The sequence below is a fragment of the Convolutriloba macropyga genome, chromosome 7 (genome assembly GCF_964194025.1).
Source record: "Convolutriloba macropyga chromosome 7, txConMacr16.3, whole genome shotgun sequence".
Lineage (NCBI taxonomy): Eukaryota > Metazoa > Xenacoelomorpha > Acoela > Convolutidae > Convolutriloba > Convolutriloba macropyga.
The window spans coordinates 58,218,509-58,245,915 of NC_134474.1; the positions used below are offsets into that span (position 1 = coordinate 58,218,509).

General features: G+C 35.7%; 1 protein-coding gene across 3 annotated transcripts in view; it reads right to left on the minus strand.

The window, feature by feature from the left end:
• Positions 1-18,243, minus strand: part of LOC142342405 (gamma-aminobutyric acid receptor subunit rho-1-like) — a 44,176-nt gene extending 25,933 nt beyond the window's left edge. Inside the window, exons 1-6 of one of the 3 annotated variants that reach the window (XM_075393723.1) lie at positions 18,220-18,243; positions 6,125-6,351; positions 5,620-5,687; positions 4,834-4,989; positions 3,989-4,050; positions 454-536 (exon numbers count right to left, since the gene is read on the minus strand). In XM_075393723.1, the coding sequence (XP_075249838.1) occupies positions 454-536; positions 3,989-4,050; positions 4,834-4,989; positions 5,620-5,687; positions 6,125-6,293 (538 nt within the window). In that variant the 5' untranslated portion in view covers positions 6,294-6,351; positions 18,220-18,243. Of the gene's footprint in view, positions 1-453; positions 537-3,988; positions 4,051-4,833; positions 4,990-5,619; positions 5,688-6,124; positions 6,352-17,203; positions 17,474-18,219 lie in introns of those variants that run through there. The other 2 variants (XM_075393722.1, XM_075393721.1) reach the window with 2 other exon arrangements.
• Between the last annotated feature and the right edge of the window lie 9,164 nt (positions 18,244-27,407).

The following is a 27,407-nucleotide window of genomic DNA, read 5'->3' on the forward strand; positions in this document are numbered from 1 at the left end:
ACATTTAATTGAATCCATTCGATTCATACGAAAGGACGCATGAACAAGGATGGACAAAAGTCTATTGAACCAACTGAACTTCAATAAAGGCCCAGAAGTGTGGACATGAAACAGATCGACTGTTTCACGTAAGCAGGGTATTGAATAATTGATACCAATTAATGGTGTGCTAAATACACGCCGCCTCGGCGATCACAATGGCTATTTCATATAACTGATCATAAAATCTACATATACATTTTCATTAGTCAGGGAAAAACAAACATGAACAAAAAAACCAATTCATAAGCAACCATGAACTTTTAAGATCTTGGGGATCTTCTAAGATCTTCCACAAAAATTCTTATAGAATTTACAAGCTTTCCTTTTTATCTTTCCTTTTTCGGTTGGGGAATAATTTAAGTGTTCATGGAGTCGCTTACTTAAAGCACTGAAATCCCGAAATGTACTCACAACTTGCAATGCGCAGCTCACAAATCTGAGTATCCATGGGAAAGTACCTCAGGTTCATCGGACACCGTGACGTCACTGTCGCTCTGAATTAAAAACACATCACGTGACATTTTAAAGAATGTTTACCATGATAGGGGGTATACGTTTGTCTGAAAACTAGGCGGGGGTTGTGGCACTAGTTTGGGGGGGGGCACTAGGTGGGGGGGGGGGGGCACTAGGTGGGGGGGGGGGGGGCACTAGGTGGGGCGGGGGCACTAGGCGGGGTTTGATGTGAAGATGGTGACGGAAGATGGTTTCTTGATATTTTTAATATTCAGTATACTTATGGGAAGAGAAAATCATACTGAAATTCATAAGTGCACATCTGAAAAGTATTATTCCAACAAACCTAATGTTTGTTATTTTTTTAAAACAGTTGATTCATACTTTTTTGTTTTCTTCCTAAAAGTGTTAGTTTTTTGTTCACTTGTACGTCTCATGCTGTCAGGGGACATTGAATTGAACCCAGGGCCTCATCTGGAAAATTTGATCGAGTATTCAAGTTACTTAAAAAACAGAGGAACAAGCCACTCGCCCTTATTTTTCCTTAATAATTGTCAAAGCTTGAAGAACAAGTTTGAAGAGTTTGCAAACTTTTTGCAAACAGCTCCCATTAATACGTTTGTCGCTGTAACTGAAACCTGGTTGGACACTGATTGTAATATTGAAAATAACTTTTTAACAGCATTGCATACTTTCTTTGGAAAATGTAGATCAGACAAAACAGGGGCTTCAAAGGGCGGAGAAGTAGATGTTTCTTTAATCCATTTGGGTTGAAATAACTGACCCTCTGACTGAAAAATTACTTGTTAACGTTTCCCATTGCCCAAACAAACGTCTTGGTGAGTATTTTCTTGATCAGTTATGTACCGAATTATCGGGTCATATAGCGTTACAGATAACGTTATTTTGCTGGGAGATTACAACCTGAATTATCTGAGCAAGACAGAAAAAAGTAAACTAAACATTTTTGCGTCAAATTCAGGATTAAAAATTGTTAACCTAAGGGATGCAACCAGAGGTGCTGATAAAATATTTACTCTTATTGATCACTGTTTTGTTTCAAAAGATCAGATAATTGCCTACAATGTCAGAACAACCCCTTTAACTCCGACCATTTTCTTGTTATCTTAGAATCAAACCTATCATTGAAATCTGAGAGTGACAACATAGTAACAATGAGAAATTTTCGAATTTTCTCACGCTCAAAATTTAACAGAGATCTTGCCCTCGACGAATAGTGTAGAATGTACAAATGTGAGAATGGCAACGATATGTTTGATTCCTTCCTCGATATTTTCAAGAAAATTGTTGAAAAACACGCACAAATTCAGAGTCTTAAAAAAGGGGAGAAAACTATAAGAATTCTAAGCCATGGTTAACACAAGAATTGAAACATTTGATTGCACAAAAACATTTTTTGTTCAATAAATGGAAAAAAATTCCTGACAGCGAGGCGTACAAAGAATTTAAGCGCTTAGAAACTTAGTTAATAGGGGACTAAGGGAGGCGCACAACAATTTTTGCATCGATTTCTTCCAAAACTACAAACAAGTAAGAAACAATGGAAATTCATTAAACAAAAGACCAGTCCGAGTGAAAAAATTGTCAAGGTTGATGAAACCAGATTAGACAGTGGGGAAATTCCAAGGGAACCGAAAAGTATTGTCAATTGTCTGAATAGATCATTTGCTAATCTAGAAGTTTTCAAAGGTTCGCATATTAATTGTAAATACCCTGATAAACTTAATATACCTGAATTCACATTCAGAACTGTGACTAGAAAAGAAATTCATTCAGTCATTGACTCGCTGGACGATAACAAAGCAGCAGCACCTGGTGAAATCTCAATTCGACTCATAAAGTCTTGCAAATTAGCTATAGGCATAAATCTACAGTTCACCTTAAATGGGTGCATTAAGGAGAAAATTTCCCAACTAGCCTATGTAAACCAATTTTTCAAAAAGGTGATAAATTAGATAGCACAAATTACCGACCAATTTCTGTAACTCCGATATTTGCGATGATAGAGTTCAATGATAAACATAAAATTATAAACAACGAACAATTCGGATTTCAGAAAAAACTCTGCAACAGATGCAGTTCTAGAACTGGTTGAAACAGTTTCGGCTAATTTAGATCAAACCAAAGAAACTGTTGCCATTTTTCTAGACCTTGCAAAAGCGTTTAATTCCATTTCGCATATCTTCCTTTAAAAAATTGAAATGTATGGTTTCTCCCAGGAAGCGAAAGAATTACTGTTTTCATTTCTTTAAACCGCAGACAAAAAGTAAAATTTAATGGCATATTCTCTGATTGTGAAATTGTGAATCACGGTGTGCCACAAGGAACTGTTTTAGGACCACTCATTTTTCTTTTACATGTGAACGATTTCTCATCTAATACAAGCACAACGGAAAAGGTAATTCAATTCGCAGATGACACAAGTATTGTCTGTTGTGGACAGAAAGGTAGCCTACATGGAAAAGTCACGGAAATTTAACAAGAAGACAGAAGAATATGTAGAGATGAACAAACTAACGTTGAATACAAACAAAACCGAATTAATCTTTTTCTTGCGCGAGAATGCTGATTTCGGATCTATTTTTTACAAAAACGAGGTTCTCACAACACAAAAAAGCTGCAGATATCTTGGTATTCAAATTGACAGGAATTTTAGTTTCGAGGAGCAGCTGAATAAAAACCTTGAAAAAGATGGCTCATGCTATAAGATCATATTACCTTATAAGACATCAGGTTCCCCTGAACGCGCGCATTCTTCTTCTAAAATCACTCGTGCTTTCAAACCTATCATTTTCGGCAATCTTTTTTCAAAAATTATCTGCAAAAAAGCTGAAACGCCTTAACCGACAGATTAACTGGGGTATAAAGGTGTGCTTTCTACGCAAAAAGTATGACAAAGCGAGAGATCTGCTAATCCAGACAAAGACCCTACCAGCTGAGCTAATAATTGCAAAAATGTCGCTAATCAAATTTCATTATAATATCGCTAGGTCAGAAAATTCTGGAAATTTTCACGGGTATCTGAGTCTTCATCAAAATACTCGAACAAAACAATTCAAAATTAGACAAAATGCCAAAACCAGCTTTGGAATGAATTCAATTGTTCGTCAATGCGTACAAAAATGGAATAAGTTACCACATTGGCTTCGGTTGGCAAAAAATGAAACGTTTTTAAGAAAACGTTGAATGATTTCTTGCTCTCACAACATGAAAAAATTCCTTTGAATAGTAACGTAGGAGCTTTTAAAAGTTATTTTTATTTCTAGGAAGAAAACAATCGAAAGAAAATTTTATAATGTGATTCTTTAAGAAAGTTGTTGATGTTTATTATATCTTTTTGTTTGAATGATTTGAAATACTTTTTGTTTCAGGTATATTTAACCGTATGGTTATAATTTTAATTTACTTGTTGCAAGAAAAAAAAAAAGAAGTAGATAAGCTGTTTAAAATAGTAAGATTGAAAATTACTAACCGGATGCTCATGAGAATGTAGCCAGTGGGCTCAATTCTGAAGAAAACATTCTCTTTCGTTACCTAAACAAACACCGTCACATACAGCATCATGTGGTATCAATTTTCATATCGAATAATGCGTAAGCATAATAAAAAATATTCAGCAAAGGCTACTATGACTTTTTGCTGAAAAGCAATTTTCAGCAAAAAGTCATAGTAGCCTATAGGGCAGCTGGAAAACAGTCAACAGGCAATTTATAAACGAAGCTTCCAAAATAAAAAACACGTATACATACTGATTAAGCCTTATAGTGAACAACTTTTCAACCGTTGGCCGATATCATATTTTGAGCGTCATAAATGTCATTCAACTTTGAGAAAAAAATATTATCACCGATGGTATCACCTCCTCTAAATTGACCGCTAAAAATGTAACACTTTTGCAGTGAAATTAATTTTTTTCCACCGCAATTCAAGGCATTTCTTACAGTAATTTCGGCCGATAACTCTCGATGCGGGTTGTTATATAAGATTGTTACATACTTAGGGAGATCAACTGATTGTGAACTGTTAGGGGGTCTATTCAGGCTCAACTACTGTGAAAATGGACCAGTACTGGATTCGAACCAGTATCTCTTACTTGCAAGCCTAGTGTGCTACCCAATTACACCAACTCTTCTTAAGCTCGCGAACTTGGGCATCTCTTATAACCCGTTCTCATGTTCTTTCTCGTTCCGCAAGGCTTCATCTCTCTAGCCAAGTATAGGTTGAACAAGTAGAGCTTCTTGTCAAGCTATGTCAAGCTTATCTTATGCACAATTTACATTGGGTTGTTCTCTCTCAACCTTCTAACATGAACAGAACCTTGTGGACATTGCTGATGATTTCGCTGTGGAAGAAGGAATCGGGAAGCCAGAGGGCATCTAGGAGATCTTCAGACAGAGTGACACTTCTGTTGCCATTGAACTTCAGTCTGGAGTCCACCCAGAACTGACGGAAGTACACACCCAGTTTAAATGTCTGTAAACACAAATAAATAGAGCAAATAAATACGTTTTATTTCTCTCACCCGATGAGCGGGGAGCTAAAGTTGATGTCATGATGACAATATAAAAGAACTTCAAAAAATAATGCAAAAAATGAAAGATACAAAGAGATGAAGTTTCTGAGGTGTATAACGTGAAGGATCAGTTTTTAAATACTGTTCAATCATTTTAAGATACAATTTGCTCTGTAAATGATATGTGAAAAACTAACCAATATTCATATTCAATTCATTAAATTTGGCAAAATATGTTATTAGCTTTTTTGAAGTTCTGCTAGGCACGCCTGCAGACGTGGGTTGACTTATAAGGACTGCTCAATCATTCAGGATGCATACGCGGAGAACTAAATTCGGATCTTTTCCGTTTGTGCCCCCCCCCCCAAAAAAAACTTTATGCGCCCCACAGTTACAGAGCACGTGCCATTACATAGTAAATCATTATGCAAAAATATAGCACGTGCGTCCGGGGGTGCAAATAATATGCGCCCACTAAGCTGGGGGGGGGGGGGCACAAACGGAAAAGATCTCCTAATTCAAATATGGCAATTTTTGACTTCCGAGTTGATTGACTTCAGTAGTTCTCTTTATAGTAGGAATGTACTAACCATGTCAAACTCAGACACAGGGCCGATATTCACAATGTGCAAAGACACGTTCACCATCAATGGACCACCTGAACACATACAGGTTTATTCGTCAAAGTCAAACATCCCAATTGACCAAATTATCAAAAAATTTCTATTCCAATTGTTCAAGGTCCTTTGAACTTTCAATGCTGAGCCATGACCTAAACTGCAAACAGAAAGCATTTTCATAAAAATTTAAGGGACTAGCTCACTAAAATTTTGAAATGTTGCGGACATAATATGTACGGACATCCGGCATGCTTGTTTTTTCAGTTGAAAATGCAATATAACTCAAAGTTGAGTCTGTGTCGGTAACAGAAATAATTGTGCCACATTTTCGAGTTATCATTTATACATACTATAGGTGTTTCTGTTAGCAAAAAATTGAATTCAATGTAAACCTATTATTGCTCGTGAACTTCGCTTCAAATTTGGAAAAATTACCTCAAAGAGACGAATGCTGCATTTAGTGGATTTAGCTTACGTGGATTGCCTTTGGGTCCTGGTCTGAGCCTGTTCTCGTAGTTCTTCGCCACTAGCAGTTTCAATAGCATGTCTTCATCTTGCTGCGCAGAGTACTTCCCGTGTTGTGATGTCTCCAACTGGGCACTTACAGCACTGTTAATAACGGGTGAAGAGGATGAAATGGGCATCGAAGCCGGAATTGTGGCTGATGACGGTGGCCGGTCTCTGTCAGGAGTGGTTTGACCCCTGAAAAAATAAAAATATAGTTTCCTGAAAAATCATCCGGCAGTAATCAGCCGGCTGTAACCAGCCGGAATTAGCCGCGATTGAGTGGTTGACCAACCAGGTCTTCATTAATATTAAAACAGGCCGAGAAACGATATTAATGTATAAAGATAGAATCCTAAAACACATTTTTTCTAAAACTCAAACAATGTTCTAATTTGATGTAATTTTTGGTGTTTTTATAACGAACCAAAAGTACCATCAGATTTGCAGAAAATAGAAGACAGAGCCCAGAAAATAGAGCCCAGTTAAATGTAAGTATTGCATGTGTGCACTTGGTTCACTTTTAATTGAACTTTTCTGACTACTTTTCTTCCTACAACATTTCTTACTCAAAATCTAGACAGAAAATTTGGATTGAACTTTTCTGTCTAAATTCTGAGGTCCTTTTTAGTGAGTGGCGTAATATTTTTTAAAAAATTCACGCTTATTAGCTCAAAATCATGCTCAAGAGTTTAGTAGATGACGTCACGCTGCTAAGCTGCGGCTAGTATTAACCACATTTCCTTTTAACTTTCAAGCGTAGGTAAAACGTCAAAAAGACAATTGATGCATTCGACAAAACAATAACGACTAGGATTGGTAATAATGAAAACAATACATTGCTCATGGTTGGTACAGAAACATAGACCTACGTTTTACAATGCATATCAATTATGAAACAGTACGCGTGTTACACAAATAAACGTGCGAATTAGAGCCAAACCAACTAAGAGTACACTATTAGGTCAGACTGAACTGTTTTCAGGTGCCTCTAGCGTAGAGGAATGTGACTAATACGGATACAATAAAGTAGGATAAAATGAAAAAAAAAACGTATGCAAGTTTTTGAAGTTAGTTAGGTGATATTCATTCTCATTGACTGATCAATTTTCAAAATGTAATTGTCTAAAATTTATGCAACAGTTTACGTGTCTCCTGCTCGTTGAGACTTCTAACTTTGTCTACATACCCATTTTCGATTTTGAAAACTACATTTTAAAGCTTTCTTATTCTTCTATTCAAACAATTTTTCATACTCCATCAACTGCAGGTTGAAATTTTTTTAGATCTACCAATTGAAACTTTTTCTTTTTCTCCGCAGGTGAGAATATTAACAATGTGTAATCAGCGAAGTACGTAAACTTTTAAACAAGTGCTGACAAGTTCATATGTGTGCGGTTCCTTAACAGTGTAAAATTTATGTTCCTCTCGTAAAGAGCAGAATGAATCAAATTCTCGTTTGTGGAGGATAATTTTATTTGAGCGTTTCTATTACGTTTCTAGAATTTGCCCCATAGATAAGTAAAATCGGCCAAAAATCGTTTAAATTTTTAAATTAACTGACCGCCGGTCGTTAGAACGTTTCATAGCCTGTAAGAAAAGCCACAAAATTTGACCAGGCGTTTCTCAATGTAGAATACATGTTGTCGAATACTTAATATTCCGGCCGCAGCTTTTATTTCAAGTTCTGTTGAGTTTTGCAAGATTTTCTAAAGTTTCACGCTGAGCTGCTACATGCATTCATGCCCGAATAAAGATAACTGGAACAAGTAGATCAACCAAGTTTCAAAAATTGGTAAAACTTAGATACGACAAAAAATTCGGTTGTCATTAAGACAAAAGCCATCAAATTACCTTCAGGAAAACGTTTATGCCACTTATCAACGAAAACAGTTAATAGTTAACAATAACGAAATAACATAGTCGAGTAGATCAATAATTTTTTTTCATTTATTCTACAATTATATCTTCTCATCAGCTTTTAAAAACACTTTTTTGTTTGTTTCTAAAGCATTGCCTGGAGCTATTGATTGATACCTCCGGCAACACACCTTGAAGCAAAAAAAAGATATGAACTGACTCCTTTTTAAAAATTTTTTTGTCAGCTACAAATGGCTCTCAGTTTAATAGAACATTGCAGCATCAAATTTATAATAGATCTGGAATCTGTTGATTAAGAAAACGAAAAAATTCAGCCGCAATTGGATTCGTTAAAAAATCAGAAACTGAAAACTTTGCTCAAAAAAGTCTTAACAGTATGTAATTCTCCTTCAAAATCGTTTTTCTGCTTATAATATTTAACGTTATTATGATAGTTTTTCATTTGCCACCGAATATCAAAGGAAGCTATAGTGTACGGTTAGTGAATGTTTTTTTAAGGAGATTGGTTGAACGTTCTAATCGATAAAAAATGCGAGAAAGACAAATTTTAATGAATTTTTGTAATGTAAAAATTATAAGTGACTGTCAGTTTAAATTTTAGCAGATACAGAACAATGGAACGTATACTGATTAATTGATCCGCACTATGTTGGATGAGGAAAAAACATGCTGATTTCTTGGGATTGTCCGTTGACTGAAAATGTCCGAAAATGTCCGAAAATGTGCTCAACAACTAACTTTGTTTTTTCAAAGATTTCTGTTATTAACAATTTAATGTTTTCTGATTTTTTTTTAAAATTCTGTTTCAATTTTTTTCTGCATTTATGAAAATTAAAAGTTTAACCAGAAAATGATTTAATTTAAAAAGCACTCATAACAAAAAATTATACTGTGATCATTACCAATATATTTTGCATATTTCGGCTACACAAGATATTAATTGAAGTTTGATGGTCCGATAGCAAGAAAAAAAGATGATAAAAAAATCAAACAACCTTAGAGTCAAAAGGTCAAAAATCTCATTACAAATTATTGATTTTTTTTGCTATTCGGAGTTTTTCAATGATACCACGCAGTCACACCTTCCGTCACAAATCTGTCTCCATAAAATACTTTGGTTGAATGAGACATCATTTACAAAAACATCTCTTTCTCTTTTTCTGCGGTAGTTGTTCCCTAGATCTAATATCTCGTATTCTTTACAGATCTCAGTTTTTTTGTAGCCTTCATCCGCAAATTTGAGAAAAATTTTTAAAAAACTGATAATTATTTTAGGTGTGTAGAACTCGTTTTCCTATGGTTTTTAAACCCAACTTTATTTTGAGGGATGTAACAATATCTGGCAAATGAACCCGTAGCGGGCCACTGAAAGAAATTTATATGTTGGCAAAAAATGGCGGCATTTAAAACGGTTTGGAGTTTAAGTACTTTTCAGATATCGGCATCTATCAACCGGATGGATTGTTTTTTTTGTAAACTCAAAAAGTACAAAATAAATTGCTTTTTTGCATTTTTTTACCTGGAGGTGGTAGAAACCGATTTTTTAACAGTGAGCTTAGCCTTTTTCACAATCGCGCACACGCAATAGGAAAATCGTTAAAATGGCTTAAGAATCAATGAAGAAAATTTTGAAAAAAATTACAAAACATAAATATCAATTCCTAACAACCACAAGACGAGGTGGATCGAAAGATGTGTACACGACATCTTGAAGTTTATTATTGTCCTTAATGTTTTTTTAAAAAATTTGCTTCCTATTTTAAGAGTTGGAACCAAATTTCAAGCGGTCAGATCATAGAACTCCTGGCTAAAACTTCTGTCTTAAACTTCTTCTGTCTAGTAATTTTTCAAACTTTGGGTTAAATTTTCTCAAACCAAACACAAGTATTGTTAACTTGTCTACCCGTCTATTATTATTACTGAACTTACTGTTATTGTTATTGTTTATTATTGTTTTTTTTTGAATTCTTTGTAGTAATTTGAAATTTTTAACAGAATTTTCTTTAAGTTTCTCGAAGAAAGACACGAGATCACAATTTTAATGTTTAATTAATAAATGTTTTTGGAAGGTTGAGAGCCTTAACCCAAATTACTAGGGAATGGTTTAAAAAACATCAGAAATTGAAAATTTTTTTCAGCTTTCGGTAACGTCATCTATACCAAAAAGTTGACTCTTATAGCTCTAAAGAATGGCAGTTGCTGCAAAAAAACTGTTATAATTATAATATTTCTATAAAACTCAAACCAGACGATACGTTTTAGAGAACGCTACGCTACAGACGATACACTTTCAGTATTCTCACGTATCGCAAAAATCAATAAAAATTTAACAGTAAACTCAAAAAACGAAAAGCAAGACAAATGATAGACTATGTTTGCAATTCTGTCAAAAACTAAATTTGATGTGGAAATCGAATGGCTTTTAAAACAAATCAAGAAAATTTTTTTGACATTACGATAAAAATTTATTTGAGCGCAAGAAATCGAACTCTTTTTCATGGCTTAAACTATTCATGTTACTCAAAAACTAAAGATCAGCACGTGACTCTTCTGTGTTGCAGAAAGTGGCTCGTCTGGGGCATAATTGATGCACGTGTTTCAGTACTGGGTACCAATAGTGAAGAAATGGGCTCCTCTATGGCGCCGACTTTGACACGGCCGTAACTAGCGGGCGCAATAAAAATTTATCGCAAAAAAATCCTCAGTTGTGTTGTTTAGAAGAAACCGTAACCATAGTATATGTTCAAAAATGGTCTGCATCCTAAACTAAGCCAAATGAATACCTTGACATTCGAGTATTTCGACAGAAATTCTTCTTAGGAATGAGTTTTTAAGTTTGAAAACCTGAAACGGTGACCAAAAAGTCTTTAAGTATCAACTAATTGTATTAGTAAACCTTGTGTGAAAACTTTGAAGTGTTGTTGGAGGCAAATGAACAATGAACAAACTGGACTATAAAAAAACATCAGATGGTCAATATGACCAGTTCGAGAGCCAGGGTATTGTTTCACCATATTACAAAACAAAAAATACCTTCTTGGAAAACAATCAGATTGGAAAGCAATCATTTATGTTTGATGTGTTCAACTAAAGAGGGCAATTTTTAAATTGCTCTAATTTTATCCCGTGAAGGAAGAAAATTTATTTTGATAACAAACTAATAAAAAATGGCATCAACTCTGCTTATTTTTTTAAACAGAGACCAGTTCCACGCAGTCTCAAAACAATTTTTCAGGTTTTGGAAAATTTAAATAGCTTTTTTTCTATTTTGTGTTCACAATTTCATTGGAGCGCGTCGCTCACATCTAAAGATTCACTACTCAGGTTGCAGTCCAGACCGAAATCACCTCTGATCAGACCGGCCTGACAAAATTTATCTTTCATTAGATGGAGTTCGCTCTGAACTCTGTCTGCGCGCTTGAAGGGCCCGCTAAAGCCTCCTCTGATAAAAAAAAATGCGCTTAAAATCAACTCTGATCAGACTCAAAAGAAATAAAAATTTATTAAAATAAATTTTTACAGTTTTAATCGAAGAGATCTCATTATATCGCTATACTATATTCATTTCATAAAAAATAGTTTTTCAGCAAAATATTCGACTATGGATAGTCTAATTTTAAGGGTAGTGCTAATGAAGAGCAAACTCTTGTTTCTGACTCAAGTGATGAATATAGACAGACGTCCACAAAGGTGTTTTGATCTTAAGTTATTCAAAATTACTTCTAAACGGCACTGGTGCTTTCCATCAGCTGAACCCATCGTTTCTGATTAGAACCATCAGACTCTAGATTATTCTCCAATAAGAGGGTTGATGTATTGTTGCCGTTTGGTCACAGCAGCAGTAAAAATTAGTTCTCAATAAAAAAATTCTAAAAAAACTTGAAGAAAAGGCGCTCGAAATAGTTTTTGGTGAGACCCAGTTACACTGGAAAACTTTTCTGATCAGACTTGTGAGCGCTAGAATCAGCCAATGATCAAACCGTCGCAAAACTAATTGACCTTCTGATTAGACAAGTTCCAGACCATTGTCCAGACTAGAGTGCGCTTGCCCAGACAATGAAATTCGAGAGCAGCTTGGGTGGTTGTGCACTCGAAGATGCTCTGATTAGAGTTCACTTCACTCTGAACACCACAACGAGATTTAAAAATAAATCGATATCCCAATTTTAATGTTTATTTATTAAATGTTTTCAGCAGGTTGAGAGCCTTAACCCAAATTACCAGGGAATGGTATAAAAAACATCAGAAATCGAAAAATTTTTTTCAGCTTTTGGTAACGTCATCCATACCAAAAAGTTGACTCTTATAGCTCTAAATAATGGCAGTTGTTGCAATAAAACTGTTATAATTATAATATTTCAATAAAACTCAAAACAGACGATACGTTTTAGAGAACGCTACGCTACAGACGATACACTTTCAGTATTCTCACGTACCGCAAAAATCAATAAAAATTTAACAGTAAACTCAAATACGAAAAGCAAGACAAATGATAGAAAACTAAATTGATTAACTATGTTTGCAATTCTGTCAAAAACTAAATTTATGTCGAAATCAAATGGCTTTCAAAACAAATCAAGAAAAATTTTTTGAAATTACGATAAAAATTTATTTGACCTTCTGATTAGACAAGTTCCAGACCATTGTCCAGACTAGAGTGCGCTTGCCCAGACAATAAAATTCGAGAGCAGCTTGGGTGGTTGTGCACTCGAAGATGCTCTGATTAGAGTTCACTTCACTCTGAACACCACAACGAGATTTAAAAATAAATCGACAAACTGCTGAAGTTGAAAAAGAAAAAAAAATTATTTTTCTTATTTCAGTTTGAACAAGATGTTTGTTGTTTTTACTCAAACAGCAGTTATACTAGCTAAGTATGAAATGATTCTCCATAATTACCCTATCCAAGCACCAATGGGCAAATATGTTACAACTCTCAACCATAATACAGTCGCAGGGTTAACAAAAACGAATATATGAGACGCAAAAATCATAAAAGTGTACAGAGACAGATAGATTGGTTCAGATTCCTACAAAACCTTAAGATATTGTCGGCTTTATAATTTGGCATAAAAATAGAGTGCTATCAGTTTTCTTTTTCAATGTTTCGTCATTTTTTCTGAAAAAAGATGAATTAGCAGACGGTTCACTGTGAGTAGACAGACAGGAAGATGAAAAAGCGCAATTAATTTACATTGCGTGACCTTTAGCAGCAATTTAAACAATTAGACCCCTTTTTTCTGTTCTTTCTCTGTGGGCGATTAACTGTATTTACATAACACAGAAAACGAAGAAAGCAAGAAAACTAACAACTGGCAAAAAATTTATCGGATTGCTTATGAGGATTGACAACACTGATTTTGATATTTTGATTAGCATCTAATCAGTTTCACCTCACCAAAGTACAATCTGCAAAGCATTTGTTACAACGGGTTGAGGTTCAGACCGAAATAGTGTCTGATCCCTCCCAGACAAAAGTGACCTCAGATCGCACTGACAAGACCAAGGTGACCTCTTATTAAACTATCCTGCGATCGAATCTCCGCATCCGCTCAAAGTGCGCTCCAAAACCTGCACTGATCCTACTGTCATGCGGTCAAAAATCACTCCTGATCAGACTATTTGACAATCGAATCAGTCTCTGAGTAGACTAGAGTGCACTTGACTTGACCACTGATCAGACAAAAGTGCGCTTGAAATTGTCTCTGATCAGACTCACATGCGCTCATAATTAGTTCTCAACAGACTCAAGTGCGTTCGAAGTTAGCTCTGATCAGACTAAAGTGCGTTCGAAATATTCTGATAAGGGAGTGATTTTAAACATCAGCAAACGACAGAGCTATAATGTTTATTTAACTGAGAACACTGCGAATGAAATCAAAACTCAAATGCTGCTAAAAACAAAGCTCCACAGTCAATCTCTAAAATTTCTATTGACGACGAAAATCAAGGTTTGGGAGTCACTGCGCTGAAAAATCCTGTCTTGGGTCTTTCTGCAATTAAATCTTTTCCAGTTGAAATGTGATCCTGTTGTCATAGATGTTACTCAATGGTAGGGCAATGTGTAAAACAGTTTTAATTCATTTCTATCGTACGCTAGTTATCAACGTATTGACATATGCAAGTGCAAACGGTTAGAAAACAAGAAGAAGTAAAGTCCGTTTTCAAAAACTGTTCCGAGCCCGATCATTCACATCTGTGGCTGAATTATCTACAATATCGCACAAAGGTAGGCAAAAATCAGCCCAAAAAAGGTAGATCATGATTTGTAACTTAAAACTTGATTTGTTCTCAAACCATATAAAACAGTGAGGATATTACCATTATAGTTAGTTTTTGTTTCACTAGAATGATAAAAATTGAACATAGTAACAAATTTCGCATTTTTTTGCGAAAAATCAACATTAATATGATTTATGCATTCAGCTTCTCCAGCTCGGTTAACTACTATTCACTTTATTCAGTCTTTTTCATTCTCAAATAAGTTGCATTAAATGCGCTCAAAAAATTCTATCCATAAATTGACTTAAAAACGATTACAACACGGCAAACAAGACGTCGATTACACAAATTCAGAAGCAGTTTGGTAGAATTCAGTGAAAAACGCTGTCTTTCATTTACGATGCGTGAACCGATATTGGTAACTAAAATTGAGGAAGACAACTGATCGAAAAATGATACGCAAACAAGTAATATTGGATATTACGTCACGTGCTCTCATAACTTTCATGGTGATGTCAGTCTTTCATAGTGAGCAAAACAAACATGTACAAAAAATCTTAACGCTAATTGAAACCAAAATCAATTCTCGATATATGAATTTTTTCCGCCGGTACATTATAATGTTAAATTTTTAGAAGCAGGTTATGTTGGAAAATTTTTAACTATTTAATACAAAATTAAAGAAGTTTTGCCGTCAACCACCGAAAAACTTAAGCAAAAGCACAAAATGAACAAAAAATATTAAAGTTTTTGAAATTAATGGCCTGAGAGCTTACAAACTCGAAGCATCAAGTTAAAACATCTAATCGAACTCTAAAATCAGCAACCGTTTCATAATGCTCATTAATTAGAATTGTTATTAAAGAGTGCTCAGCGACAATGACATAAAAAAAATCAAGGCAAGAACATACAAACAAAAGGAAGGCCCAATTCAAAACATGAATAAAATAAGGTTTCAAAAAAAGTGTCACTGTCAGTGAATTCAGCTAAACATTGAAACTATTTAAGCAACATTATTGCGCTAGAAATCTGATAGGGTCTTTGATTATTCAGAACAAAAGAAGAGAAAAAAAACAAAAAAGCTCAAGTGCCCAAGGTTTTTTCGAAAAACAGTATGAAAGTCATAAACATTGTTTGAAAAGTGGAACTATTATTCAGATTCGCTTGGTTCTAAATAAACGAAGACTTGTCATCTGAAAGGGGCTGTCATCTGAAAGACCAATTTACAAGTCGAAAAGCAGAACGATTATAACTAGACAAAAACAAAAACCATTTATTTTTATAAAAGACAAACGATTTCAAATTAGCATATGGCAAGAATATCAATAACCTTAAAAAATAATTGTGAACACAACGGCCCTTGGTTTGAGATTCTGTATTAAAATTTCAATAAAACAACAAAAACGGACAACTAGAAACAGGCAAAACAAAAATACAATGTGTCAAAGCAACAGAAAATTTAAAATTGTGTGGTCATTCATCAATTTTGGTACATCAAAGAGAACAAAAGTTACAGGGAGAATTTAAAACTTAACAAAAATTTGTACGAGACAAATTCAAAATGTCAAACTCATGTCCGAATGTCAAAATCATAAACGCAAATAGGCTGGTCACAAAAAACATTTGATGGATTACCTGATGCTTCTCTAAATTCTCACTGAGAACTTGTTTTTTTCGAAGAAAAGGAGAGACAAGACAAGAGAAAACAGAAGAGTTACGAATAAAACTTTAAAAAAAATTACAAACACTTTATTGAAAGCATTTAAGAGACAGCTCCATGAAAATCATTCGCCGTCTATCATTCAAATATATTTATCAGCTTTGAGAGCATGCGTAGAATTTTAAAAGAAAAACAGCAACAAAACAGTCAAATTGTAGTAATAGAAAAAAATGTTCAAATTTCGAAAAAACTGTTCAAACAGAAGTATCTCTCTCCACTTAAAAGTTAACTTAAAAAATTTAGCGATTCGTATCTACAATTTTTCTCCACTAACTGTTCTAGCGCTACCACCCACGCTGCCTCAGTTTGACTTCCCATTGACGTTGAAGTAGAAAAAATTAATAAGATAAAAAAGAGGGCTGCCCTAAAATAATTCAGATGTTCTCAATAGCAAAAACTACAAAGAGAGAGTAGTAATAGCCTGGCTATTGGATCGGGTGGTTATTAACAACAAGAAATTGTCACTAATTTTAACATAATTGGGTTAAAAGAATAAATTTGATTGAAAATTACGTTGAAAGTGAACGAAGTGACGGAAAAATGCCTAATATTCATAAAAATTTCAAAATAGTTGACTTCTCAAAAAAAAACAAAACTGTAGCTTTAAAAAATTCCAATTCTACGCTTGATGGGCTTTCTAATTAGACCACTCATGTCTTTATAAGCGAGATATATCAATCGGCCATAATTGTCAGAACAAAAAAACACCAATTGAGCATATAGTTCGGATCGTCAGATAAGTGGGATCGGAACAATTAGCTGTATTGGCCAATCGTGGTAGCTAGAGGTCACCATTCTTCCTTTTTTTATCCGGAAACCTGACTCTAAAAAATAGATTGAAGAAAAAATGACGGAGCCAGTTCTGGTGAACAGCACATGCAGATCAGTTCTACAAATTGATAAATACTGATTAAAGCTAAAACTGACTAAAAATCAGAAGGTTTGTTAGGGAATTTTTTGAAACTCTGAATTGGGCAATTGCCTATGTCTAAATAACTGTCAATTGAATACATGCAATTTATTAAGGTATGTAGTTGAAAAAAACAGTCTACTCATCCCCAAATTCTAGCTAAATATAGTCTTCCAAAGTTCCAAAATTCCCTAAGAGGTTACAAATATGAATTTACAAATATGAATTCTGATATTAAGCCAAAGAAAAGAACAAAAATCTGCAGACATTGTCCTCTTTTAAGGAATACTGAGGTTTTGAAATTGTTCCAAACTTACCAGGTGAGGTATAATTCAAACAAAATCACAAACACTGCAGCCCAAAACATCATTGAAAACATTAGTTAGAAGTTCAGTAAAAATATTCTAGGGAAATGATAATTTTTTGAAGGATCAAATTTCCAATTATTCAGAAAAGATCTAACCCAAGGTATAATTTTCAGTATCATAAACTGAGATGCTAGTAAACAGATAATGTATCGAAACGCAATAATATCAAAATACTATTACGGAATATGAAAGTATATCGAAAGACAATTACAAGTTTAATACCAGATTAATTATAAACCTGAGACTTTTCTAATTAAAGCGAAATCAAAATAATATTCCCCCAAGACGATAAAAAAATAAGCTGTTCAAAATAATCCAAGCACCAATTTACCGCTCAAGTTTTATATTTGACATTATACCGCTGATAAGTTAGTGTAATATCGGGTTATAATAAGATTAGTATACCCGAAGTTAGCTATTGGCTGATTTAGTGGAGCTGCTTTGAAATTGATATCACATGCGGCTCTGTCTACCTCGGGCAGGGTTCATTATAAAGACGCTTCCGGGATCATAGCTTGACTCCTTTTTATACCAAAAACCCACTAAGATTCACTATATTGTATATAAAAGCGTTCTATCCAGCTTGGAAAAATTTAACTTAGGTAAAATGATGGAAAAAATCTGTAGGGAAAAGAATGGCAAATGAAAATGGGGGTGGGTTGATTTATGATGAAGATGATGAATACAATGCATACTTGATATTTGGCGGGTATTTTTTCAATTCCTAATTTAATTCGCCCGCCGTTTAAGACGCTCTTTTTCTTCATCATTCATTTGGACAAAAGATGATTGAAATGATTTCATCTTTTCATCACAGTGCGTGAACAAAGAATAGTAATACGATATAAGGCGGACAAAAGCAGGGTATTAAATTGTACGATTTAAAACCCGGCCGATTTTGGAGATTTTGTTCATATTTTTACAGTTTTTTTGTTCATATTTCTTGAATTTTTCTTCCTACATACACGATGAACAAACTGCTGATTGTCCTGCTGGACATCAAATTGTAACACCCAGTATGGCTTGTTAGGTTTACAGTAATTAGGGGGTTGTGGGGGGAGGAAGTATACGTTATGTCATCACGAAGCTGGGGGATATGATGGAAAAGACCCGATTTGTAGTTTCGGAATTTTATTGGTTATTTCGCAACCCTTACTCCCCCCCCCCTCCCCACCCCTCCCTCGACATCACTACACTATATTAATAATGAAAGTTAGTACAATGGGTAAGAGATATAAAGTTCATTACCAGAATTCATTACTACCTGTCCGGGGGCGTTTTGGCAAGTGCCTCTTATGCCTTTCATCAGTTCATCCAATCACTTCCAACCCAAAACCCAAATGCCGAAGGCTGTACAACTGTACAATAGCGAGCAGAGGAAGGAAGCATGATAGAAATGACCTCAACTCTTATTGAGACACACAATTCCTCAATTCTGTATACTAAAATAGAGGACCTTTACTTCCCGTTTGGCAGAGAGCTATGATATTACCTGGACCATAGTTCCAGGGAAAATCAGCACTCAATCATGATATTTCAATTATGCATTTTTATTTTGGCTATATTCTTATCTTCTTTCACTTTTTATCACGCCAAGAAAAAAATCAGAGAAAAAAATTTGCCTATCTCAAAGTACTATGTCCAGTACTGAATATAGTTCTATGTTCTATGGAAAGTCATTCGATGTCATATGATAACTGATTGATTTAGTTTCGAGTAGTTAGAGTCAAAAAAGAAACCACCATTGGAGGTTTTCATTTTTATTCATATACTGAAGGTGATGGTAGAGCTCTGTTCTTCTGATTTCATAACTGTTATTTCAGTTGTGTTTCAAGCAGAGTATTTTTGATAAGAGGTGTTTCAAGGAATGGTATTTTTGAATAGGAGTTGGAATTACTAGAAAGAAGTTATTTGTCAAATGTTGAAACTAGCTAACGCGCAAATGATTTGTCCGATAAGAATGCGGACAAAGAAAATGGGAATTATGAAGACAGAAATGATCACAATCAAATGAGTGATCAAAATGGCATAACATGAATCTGAAGAAAGAATTAAAACGGATTCAGATCACTTATCAAACCGTTGGTTTCTGCCAATTTCACCTACATGAGTCTATGTTTTTAAGAGACTGTGACCTACAGGTTCTACTTGAAACTGCATAGCAGAGCACTAGAGCTCTAGAAAAAGTGGAAGCAGAAAAAACCATACTAATAGAATGAGACATTGAGTATGCAGGAACAATACAATTTACCTGTTGCTTAAGAAAGAGACATTGAGTATGCAGGAAAACCTGACCATCTGTTTTTGAAAAAGTCCATGTCTACATGGTTGATGTCAGTTCACTTGATGACCTATTATGTCATCTATAAAACTTTGCGCCTCTGTGGTTAAACTAACCAAAACATCTAGCATACATTTACCTCGCAGTCATTGATTACAGACAGCAAAAACCATTTAAATCGGAAGGCTTCTAATTGAAACACCAACGGTTAACAAATTACTGTGTTTGTCAGATTTTGCTTCAATAGCTACCAAAATGTTTCGAGTACTTTTTTAAGTGGTAAAAAAACTGATCGCTATAGTTATTGTTTTCAGCTTAAACTTGGTTTTTGTCATGTGTGACTTTGTCGTTTTTGGTTCTATTGTTTTTACATTTGGGTCTTTCTTAAGCAACAGGTAAATTATATTGTTCCTGCATACTCAATGTCTCATTCTATTAGTATGGTTTCTCTGCTTCCACTTTTTCTAGAGCTCTGTTGCTCTGCTATGCAGCTGCAAGTAGAACCTTTAAGTCACAGTCTCTTAAAAAAATCTTATTCATCAAATTTTTTTGATTGATTTCTACCCATTTTGGCGGGAATCATTGATCACTGTTAATCTTCGTTGCCATTCTTGTTTTTCGGGTAAAATACTCTGATGCTGGTTTTGATTTTGTTGCAACTCGATCTACAATTACACAGTTGTTGCATCTATGCGCATCTTAAACTGGAGGTTTCTGATGACAATTCAGCATGCAGTTGACCTTGATATAGCTGCTGTGATGTCTATCTATTTGCAAAAAACCCATGTAATCTTCCATAAAAACAGCTCTCATGAGAAAAATTTGTCTTCTTGATATTTGATAAGGTAAATAATAAGAAATATATGTTCAACAACCTAAATTTTTTTTGGATTCTGTTAAAACCGTTTCCCTATTTGTTTGAGTTAAAAATCACCCAACAATGTAGTCAGCTGCTTGCGACGCTGTATTCTTCAATTTAGCGGCGACCGATGTTTATCAATTTGCCAAGTCAAAAATTTAATAGTAACTTTTTTATCTTGTTTATTGTTTAAGATCTGCTCAGATCAGGCTATATCGTGCGCAATTCTATAATTGTTTTGCCATATCTGTTGGCAAGATACGTGCCGTCTCACGTATGCTAAAAGACAACAAAAATTTACACCTTTTTAAGGCCTAGGAAAATAAGATATTACACAAAAAATTTCACAGATAACCAGAAAACTACTTAGCATCGAAGTCAGCAGTATTGACTACATGAGTGGTTAATTTTGTATAACAACTGACACGGAAAATACGATAAACACTTAATCAATTTCAGCTATTGGCTGCTACAGAATATTAATTTTTTTAAAGATACGTTATTAAGACAAAAATAATTGATCACGAACGCTATCATTGCTTTTTATAAGATTTTTCTACAACATATCAAAGAAGTTATTGGTCTGTAGCAACCAATGGCTGAAATTGATTGAACGTCAAATGTATTTTACGTGTCAGCTGTTATACAAAAACTACCCACTCATCTAGTCAGCGTCCACACTGCCGACTTCGATGCTGCGCAGTTTTCCGGTTATATGTAATTTGGGCATTGTTTCTTTGCAATAGTTTCTTTGACCTGAGAACGCACACGTTTTTGCTCCACTTCAATGGCACAGAAATGCACTCATTCTCAGGGTTTTTAAAATCAAAAAATTACTGGAAACGAATCCAGGCACACTGCAGTTGCATCCGAGCGAAATATGAATTGTAATATAGATGATTAAAGGATGGGACATATACTCAACATAGAAATGGCAGTTGATTATACGTTGAAGAAGCCCCGCGCCAAAATGGATGGCCAGTTTTGTCAAGAAAAGCATTAGTTTTGAGGGTTGCCAAAAAAAACAGAAATGAAGCGAAGAGAACAAAGCCTATCGGCACCGTCACTAAATGGAAAAAAACAAAAACAGAAAACCTCCAATGGAACAACTGCCCTCAAGAGTATTTTGATAAAGAGTCGGAGTTGTTAGAAAAAACTATTTCGCATATGTTGAAATTAGCTAGGAATGAATTGTTTGTCCAATAAGACTGCGAGCCAAGAGATTGGGAATTATGAAGACATTCATGCTCACAATCAAAGATGTGATCAAACAGAAGAAAAGCGCATAATATGAATCTTAGTAAGGAATAAAAAAGAAATCATACCACTTGTCAAAACTGTAACAAGTAACAATAAAAGGGAACAACAATGTTTAAGTATTATCAATGTGTTCCGAGAGACACTGGACAGTAACAATAGTGCTATCAGACAGAAAACAAAGTTTGGATGAAAAGAGGCTAATATGTAATTGTCTGATTGCAATAGCTGTCAAATACAAACCAACGTAATTGAAATAGGGTAATTAATGCAAAAGGACAGACATGACAGCAGTTTTTCAAGTTCAAGCGCATGCTGATTGTCATCAGAGACTTTTATTCTAAGATCCGCATAGATGCAACTACTGTAGATCAAAACGCAACAAAATCGAAAGCAGCGTCGGATTGTTTTACCTGACAAAAAAGAAGGACAGTGAAGATTAACAGTGATTAATAAAATTGATCAACAATGTCACAGATGACTAAAAACCAAGTTTTAGCTGAAAACAATAAATTTAATGATCAGTTTTTTTATTACTTGAAAAATGACTCGAAACATCTTTGTCGTGGTCGATAACACGGGTCAAAGAATTCAATAAGTTGAATTTTAAATTAAATTTTGAACTGAAAATATACAAAAATTAGCTTGTATTTATAGTGGTTATCTATGCGAAAATATACAGAGAAAATTTAGATTAGCTAAAAATATTTTACATGATTGGCATGTGAATAGATCTCAACTCCGAATCCCGGAGGTGACTTTCTATTTTCATCAACATTTCATGAGAATCATATATGGCTTGGGTACAATCGAGTTCATTAGTTGGAGGTCGGTGGATGTTAGAATCAGGTTTCTGTTTGTGGGAGAATTTACTTCTGACATATGATTGATAGGTCAACAAGATAATGATAGCGCCAAAACAAAATTAGAATTGAGTTTAGTTTTGTAGCCATTACTTATGGACACAGCAATAAAGTTCGTCAGGTAAGTTCTTCTTTCGTTCTTTGAAACTTTAATAAAACTTCTAAGTTTCTTGATGTTTCATTGAAACCATCACATCCTCCCTCCTTTTTTAAGCAAGTTTGTGGGTATAGGTTCTCCAAATCTGTCAGGTTGTTTTCTGTTCCTGGTTGATGTTCGTGAAGGCTCTGAGGTTTCGGGTTGTTGGTGCTCTGCAGATGATGTGGCTGCAGAAGCTTCATCTTGATGTGAAGGTCCCACATCTGTTTTCTGAGGTTGTAGTTCTGATTGAGATATGGTCTCCTCCACTGCTGGTTCAGTTTTCACATTGTCCTCGTCTAGTCTCGCAATTTGGTTGTCGCTCACTAGAATAGTCCGTGCTGAGTTTTCAGGCTGTATGAAAGATGTGTTCAGGCCCTTCCTGATGATGAAGGTAGCAGGAACTGTATTTGTCTTTTCGTTGGCCTTGAATAGAATGGGTTCGCACAAGTCGAAATCTGCTTTTGCTGGTAGTCTCACTCTGCGTCCCAACAGGAGTTCAACTGGAGTTTTGCTCCTCGTCTTTGAAGTGTTGCGATGTGTCATCAGTGCCCTTTGCAGGAATGCTCCAAATGACACATTAAGGTTGGGACTCCACGCTTGAAGTGCCCGCTTCACTGTCTGAACTGTTCTTTCAGCTAGTCCATTAGCTCTTGGATGATAGACGGGTGATTCTATTTTCTTAATTCCCAGTGATTCACACCACTGTTTAAAGTCACCACTTACAAATTCAGGACCATTATCAGAAACTAAAGTTTTTGGTATTCCGAATCTTGCAAAGATTTGACTAAGATATATTTTATCTGTTTCTGATGTTCTATTTCCCGCGGGGAAGGCTTCTATCCAACCAGAACCCGCGTCAACAATTACTATTATATTGCCTTGGTCCTTAACATAACCCCAGTTCATGTGGAGCCGTTCCCAAACGTCGGCTTCTGGCAACGTAGAGACTGTTTTTCCCAGGCTAGGCCTGTTCAATTGACAATTCTTACATTTACTAACAAAGTGTTGAACGTCTTGGGTAATGCCAGGCCACCAAGCTATCATTCTGACTGATGCCTCAGTTGCATTCTTTCCGGGATGTGTCTCATGCGCTTTTGCCAAAACCAAGTGTCGTAGTTTGGGTGGAATGAAAGGAACAACACCTCTAAAGATGATTCCATTATGTAAAGTAAGTGCATATTTCTGTTGTTCGAATCCTTTTTCCGCTTCTGAACATTGTTTCCAATTGCCGCTTTTGATTCGTTTCATTATGTCCTGGAAGAGTCTGTTTGTTCCAAGTTCACTTTTGATTTCTGCTTGGGTCACCAAATCACTGTGGGCGAAGTAGAAGTTATTGATTGCGAAGCACACTCGATCGTTGTCGGATTCGTCTTCGTCAAAATCCATTCTGCTCAAAGCATCTGCATGGGGTATCTGCTCCCCTGGTGTGTACTTCAACTCATAGTCGAAACCCATTAGAGCTATTGCCCATCTTGTGATTCTCGCTGATGCTGTCTTCGGGATCTCCTCGTCTGGTGCAAAGAGATATTTGAGTGGTTTGTGGTCAGTCTGTAGGGTAAATCGTCTTCGAAGAAGGAATTGCTTCAATCTTGTGACCACAAAGACAATTGCCAGTGCTTCCCGCTCTATGTTCGAGTAGTTTTGCTCCGCTGGAGTCAATTTTCTCGATATATATATATGACTGGATGTCCTTCTTGCGAAAGAACCCCGCCAATGGCTTTTTTAGAGGAGTCAGTAGTAACTGTTGCTTCTTTTTGTAGACTATATGGCTGTACTAGTGGGTTAGCACATAATTCATTTTTTATGTCTTCAAAGGCTTTTTGTTGCATTTTGCCCCATGAGAAATCGCTATTTCTCATGTTATTTAAGGGTAGCATTTTTGTTGCAAAATCAGGAATCATTCTTCCGTAATAATTAGCTAGCCCAACAAACGATTCGAGTTGTTTATTGTTAGTTGGTGCTTTTGCATTTTTTATTTTTTCAACTTGTTTGGGATCTGGTGCTATTCCCTCCTTTGAAATGGAGTATCCCAAAAAGCTAACGCTATCGACTGGTTTTGAGTTAGATTTTTTCTCATTAATAGTAAAGTGTTTCTCACGTAGTCGACTCTTGACTGCAAGCATTCTCTTGTCGAACTGCTCCTTGGTATTTCCATACACCAATACATCGTCTTGAAAGATCACAACACCTTTGATTCCTTTGAGTGTTGATTCTATGCAATTCTGGAAGATTGAAGAAGAGTTTTTCAATCCCTGAGGTAGTCGGCACATCTTGAACAGTCTCTGAGATGTGTTGATTGTGCATATATCTTTTGCTTCTTCGTCAAGTTCAATTTGATAGTAGGCATCTGAGAGGTCAATTTTGCCAAAGTATGAGGCCCCATGTAGGTTATGGAAGATCGTCTCCATGTCTGGTATTGGGTAGTCCTCATCCATGACCTTTCCATTGATGTGCACTCTCAAGTCCACGCAAAGTCTCAGTTCTCCACTCTTCTTTCTCTGCCACACCACTGGAGATGCATTAGTGACTCCTCCTGGCTGTACCGGTTCAAGGATGCCTTGTCTGACCATTTGTTCCAGCTTCTCTGTGACCTTGTCTTGAAGAGGTAGAGGTATTTTTCTGGCTTTGCAGAACATTGGCTGTGTTCCTGGTATCAACTTCACATGAGCTTTGTAACCCTTCACAGCAGGTAGGTGCTCGGCTGTTATGTTGTTCACGCCGTGCTTGGGTAGAAGGTCTCTACCAAGTAGTCCAAATTCTTTATCAGACTGCACAACTGCAAGTTGTTTTTGAGTGAGCCTGCTTCCGTTCCACTCAACGTCACAAATAAGTGATCCCAGAAGCGTTAATTGATGACCATCATAAGCTTCGAGATGTCTTATCTTACCATCCAACTGAGGTTTATCAAGCTCAGTCCATATTTTTGATGATATCACTGTGCTATCTGCACCTGTGTCTACCTGCATTTTTACTTTGCAGTTATTTATTGAGATGTATTCCCATGTCACAGACATGCTAAAGATTTGTTCTTTAGTATAAAACATTCCCATCTCCGATGCTGGAGATGCTTGCTCTGAAGAAACATTTTCGTCTTCGCAAAAGTTATTCTGTTTATTGTACTTACCTGAATTTGGTTGGGGTTTGCTTCTACACATTTTTGAGAAGTGTCCCATCTTTTCACAGGTGTTGCATTTCTTACTTAGCGCTGGACAAGGTCTACTAGAGTGTGGCTTACCTCCACACCTAGTGCACATGTTGTTGCTTTTATTAGTCGTAATTTTTTCATTTGGTTTTCGAAAAGTCTTTTTGAAGTTGAACCCAACTTCTTCTTTCACCGTAAAGGGCTTATTACCTGATGAAGAACTTGCAAAAGCCATTGCTTGACTTCTGAACTGTAAGCTCTCGGTCATTTCAGTAACCGACATTGCTGGTTTTGCTTTAAAACCGTCTAGTAGTCTAAGTTTTGCTTCAGGGTCCCTCAAACCTGAGATAAACTTTATTTTTACCAACTCTTCTTCGGGGTTGGCCGCTGTTGTCAATTTTTGGAAGTCACAATAGCGTGCTTCTTCTCTAAGACGTGCTAGGAAGTCGTCGTCTGACTCCCCTACATCTTGTATAACGGACAGAAATTTAGCCCTTTCTGCCGTTACTACTCTCTCTTTAGGAGAAATATAGTTTTGAATCGCCAATCTGATGTCTTTATACGGAGTGTCTATTAAATTCCTAGGACTCATTAAGCTCCTAAGTTTAATAATTGCATCTTGCCCGCACATACTAAGAAAGAGATTGGTTACCTGTAGGTCCTGTACAGTACCATCGGTGCTGACCTTGTCCTCTTTCTTCTCTGCGCGACATTTCGCCACAAAAGACATAATCCACGCAGTAGCTGATTCTGCATTCTGTAGATCCAAAATTTGTCTGTCTGTAGCTGGTCTGGACACCATTGTCGTGGTCGATAACACGGGTCAAAGAATTCAATAAGTTGAATTTTAAATTAAATTTTGAACTGAAAATATACAAAAATTAGCTTGTATTTATAGTGGTTATCTATGCGAAAATATACAGAGAAAATTTAGATTAGCTAAAAATATTTTACATGATTGGCATGTGAATAGATCTCAACTCCGAATCCCGGAGGTGACTTTCTATTTTCATCAACATTTCATGAGAATCATATATGGCTTGGGTACAATCGAGTTCATTAGTTGGAGGTCGGTGGATGTTAGAATCAGGTTTCTGTTGGTGGGAGAATTTACTTCTGACATATGATTGATATGTCAATAAGATAATGATAGCGCCAAAACAAAATTTGAATTGAGTTTAGTTTTGTAGCCATTACTTATCGACACAGCAATAAAGTTCGTCAGGTAAGTTCTTCTTTCGTTCTTTTAAACTTTAATAAAACTTCTAAGTTTCTTGATGTTTCATTGAAACCATCACAATCTTGGTGGTCTAGAGTCAGCGACTGCGAGGTAAATTTAAGGTAAAAGTTTTGGTTAGGGAAACCACAGAAAAATACGGTTTCATTGATGACTTCATCGATGACTTCGCGTGGGTCTTCTGCACTGGGTTAATAGTAGCAACCCAGTGAACTGATAACAACAACGTGGACTTAGCCTTCTTCAGAAAAAGATGGTCAGGTTAAAAATCGTAATTTTAGGTCTGCAAATTTGACATAAATTGGTTTGATAAGCTACCACGTTTGAAACAAGCAAACAACCACGGTATATTGATCGAGCATAGAGCTCCAAGAA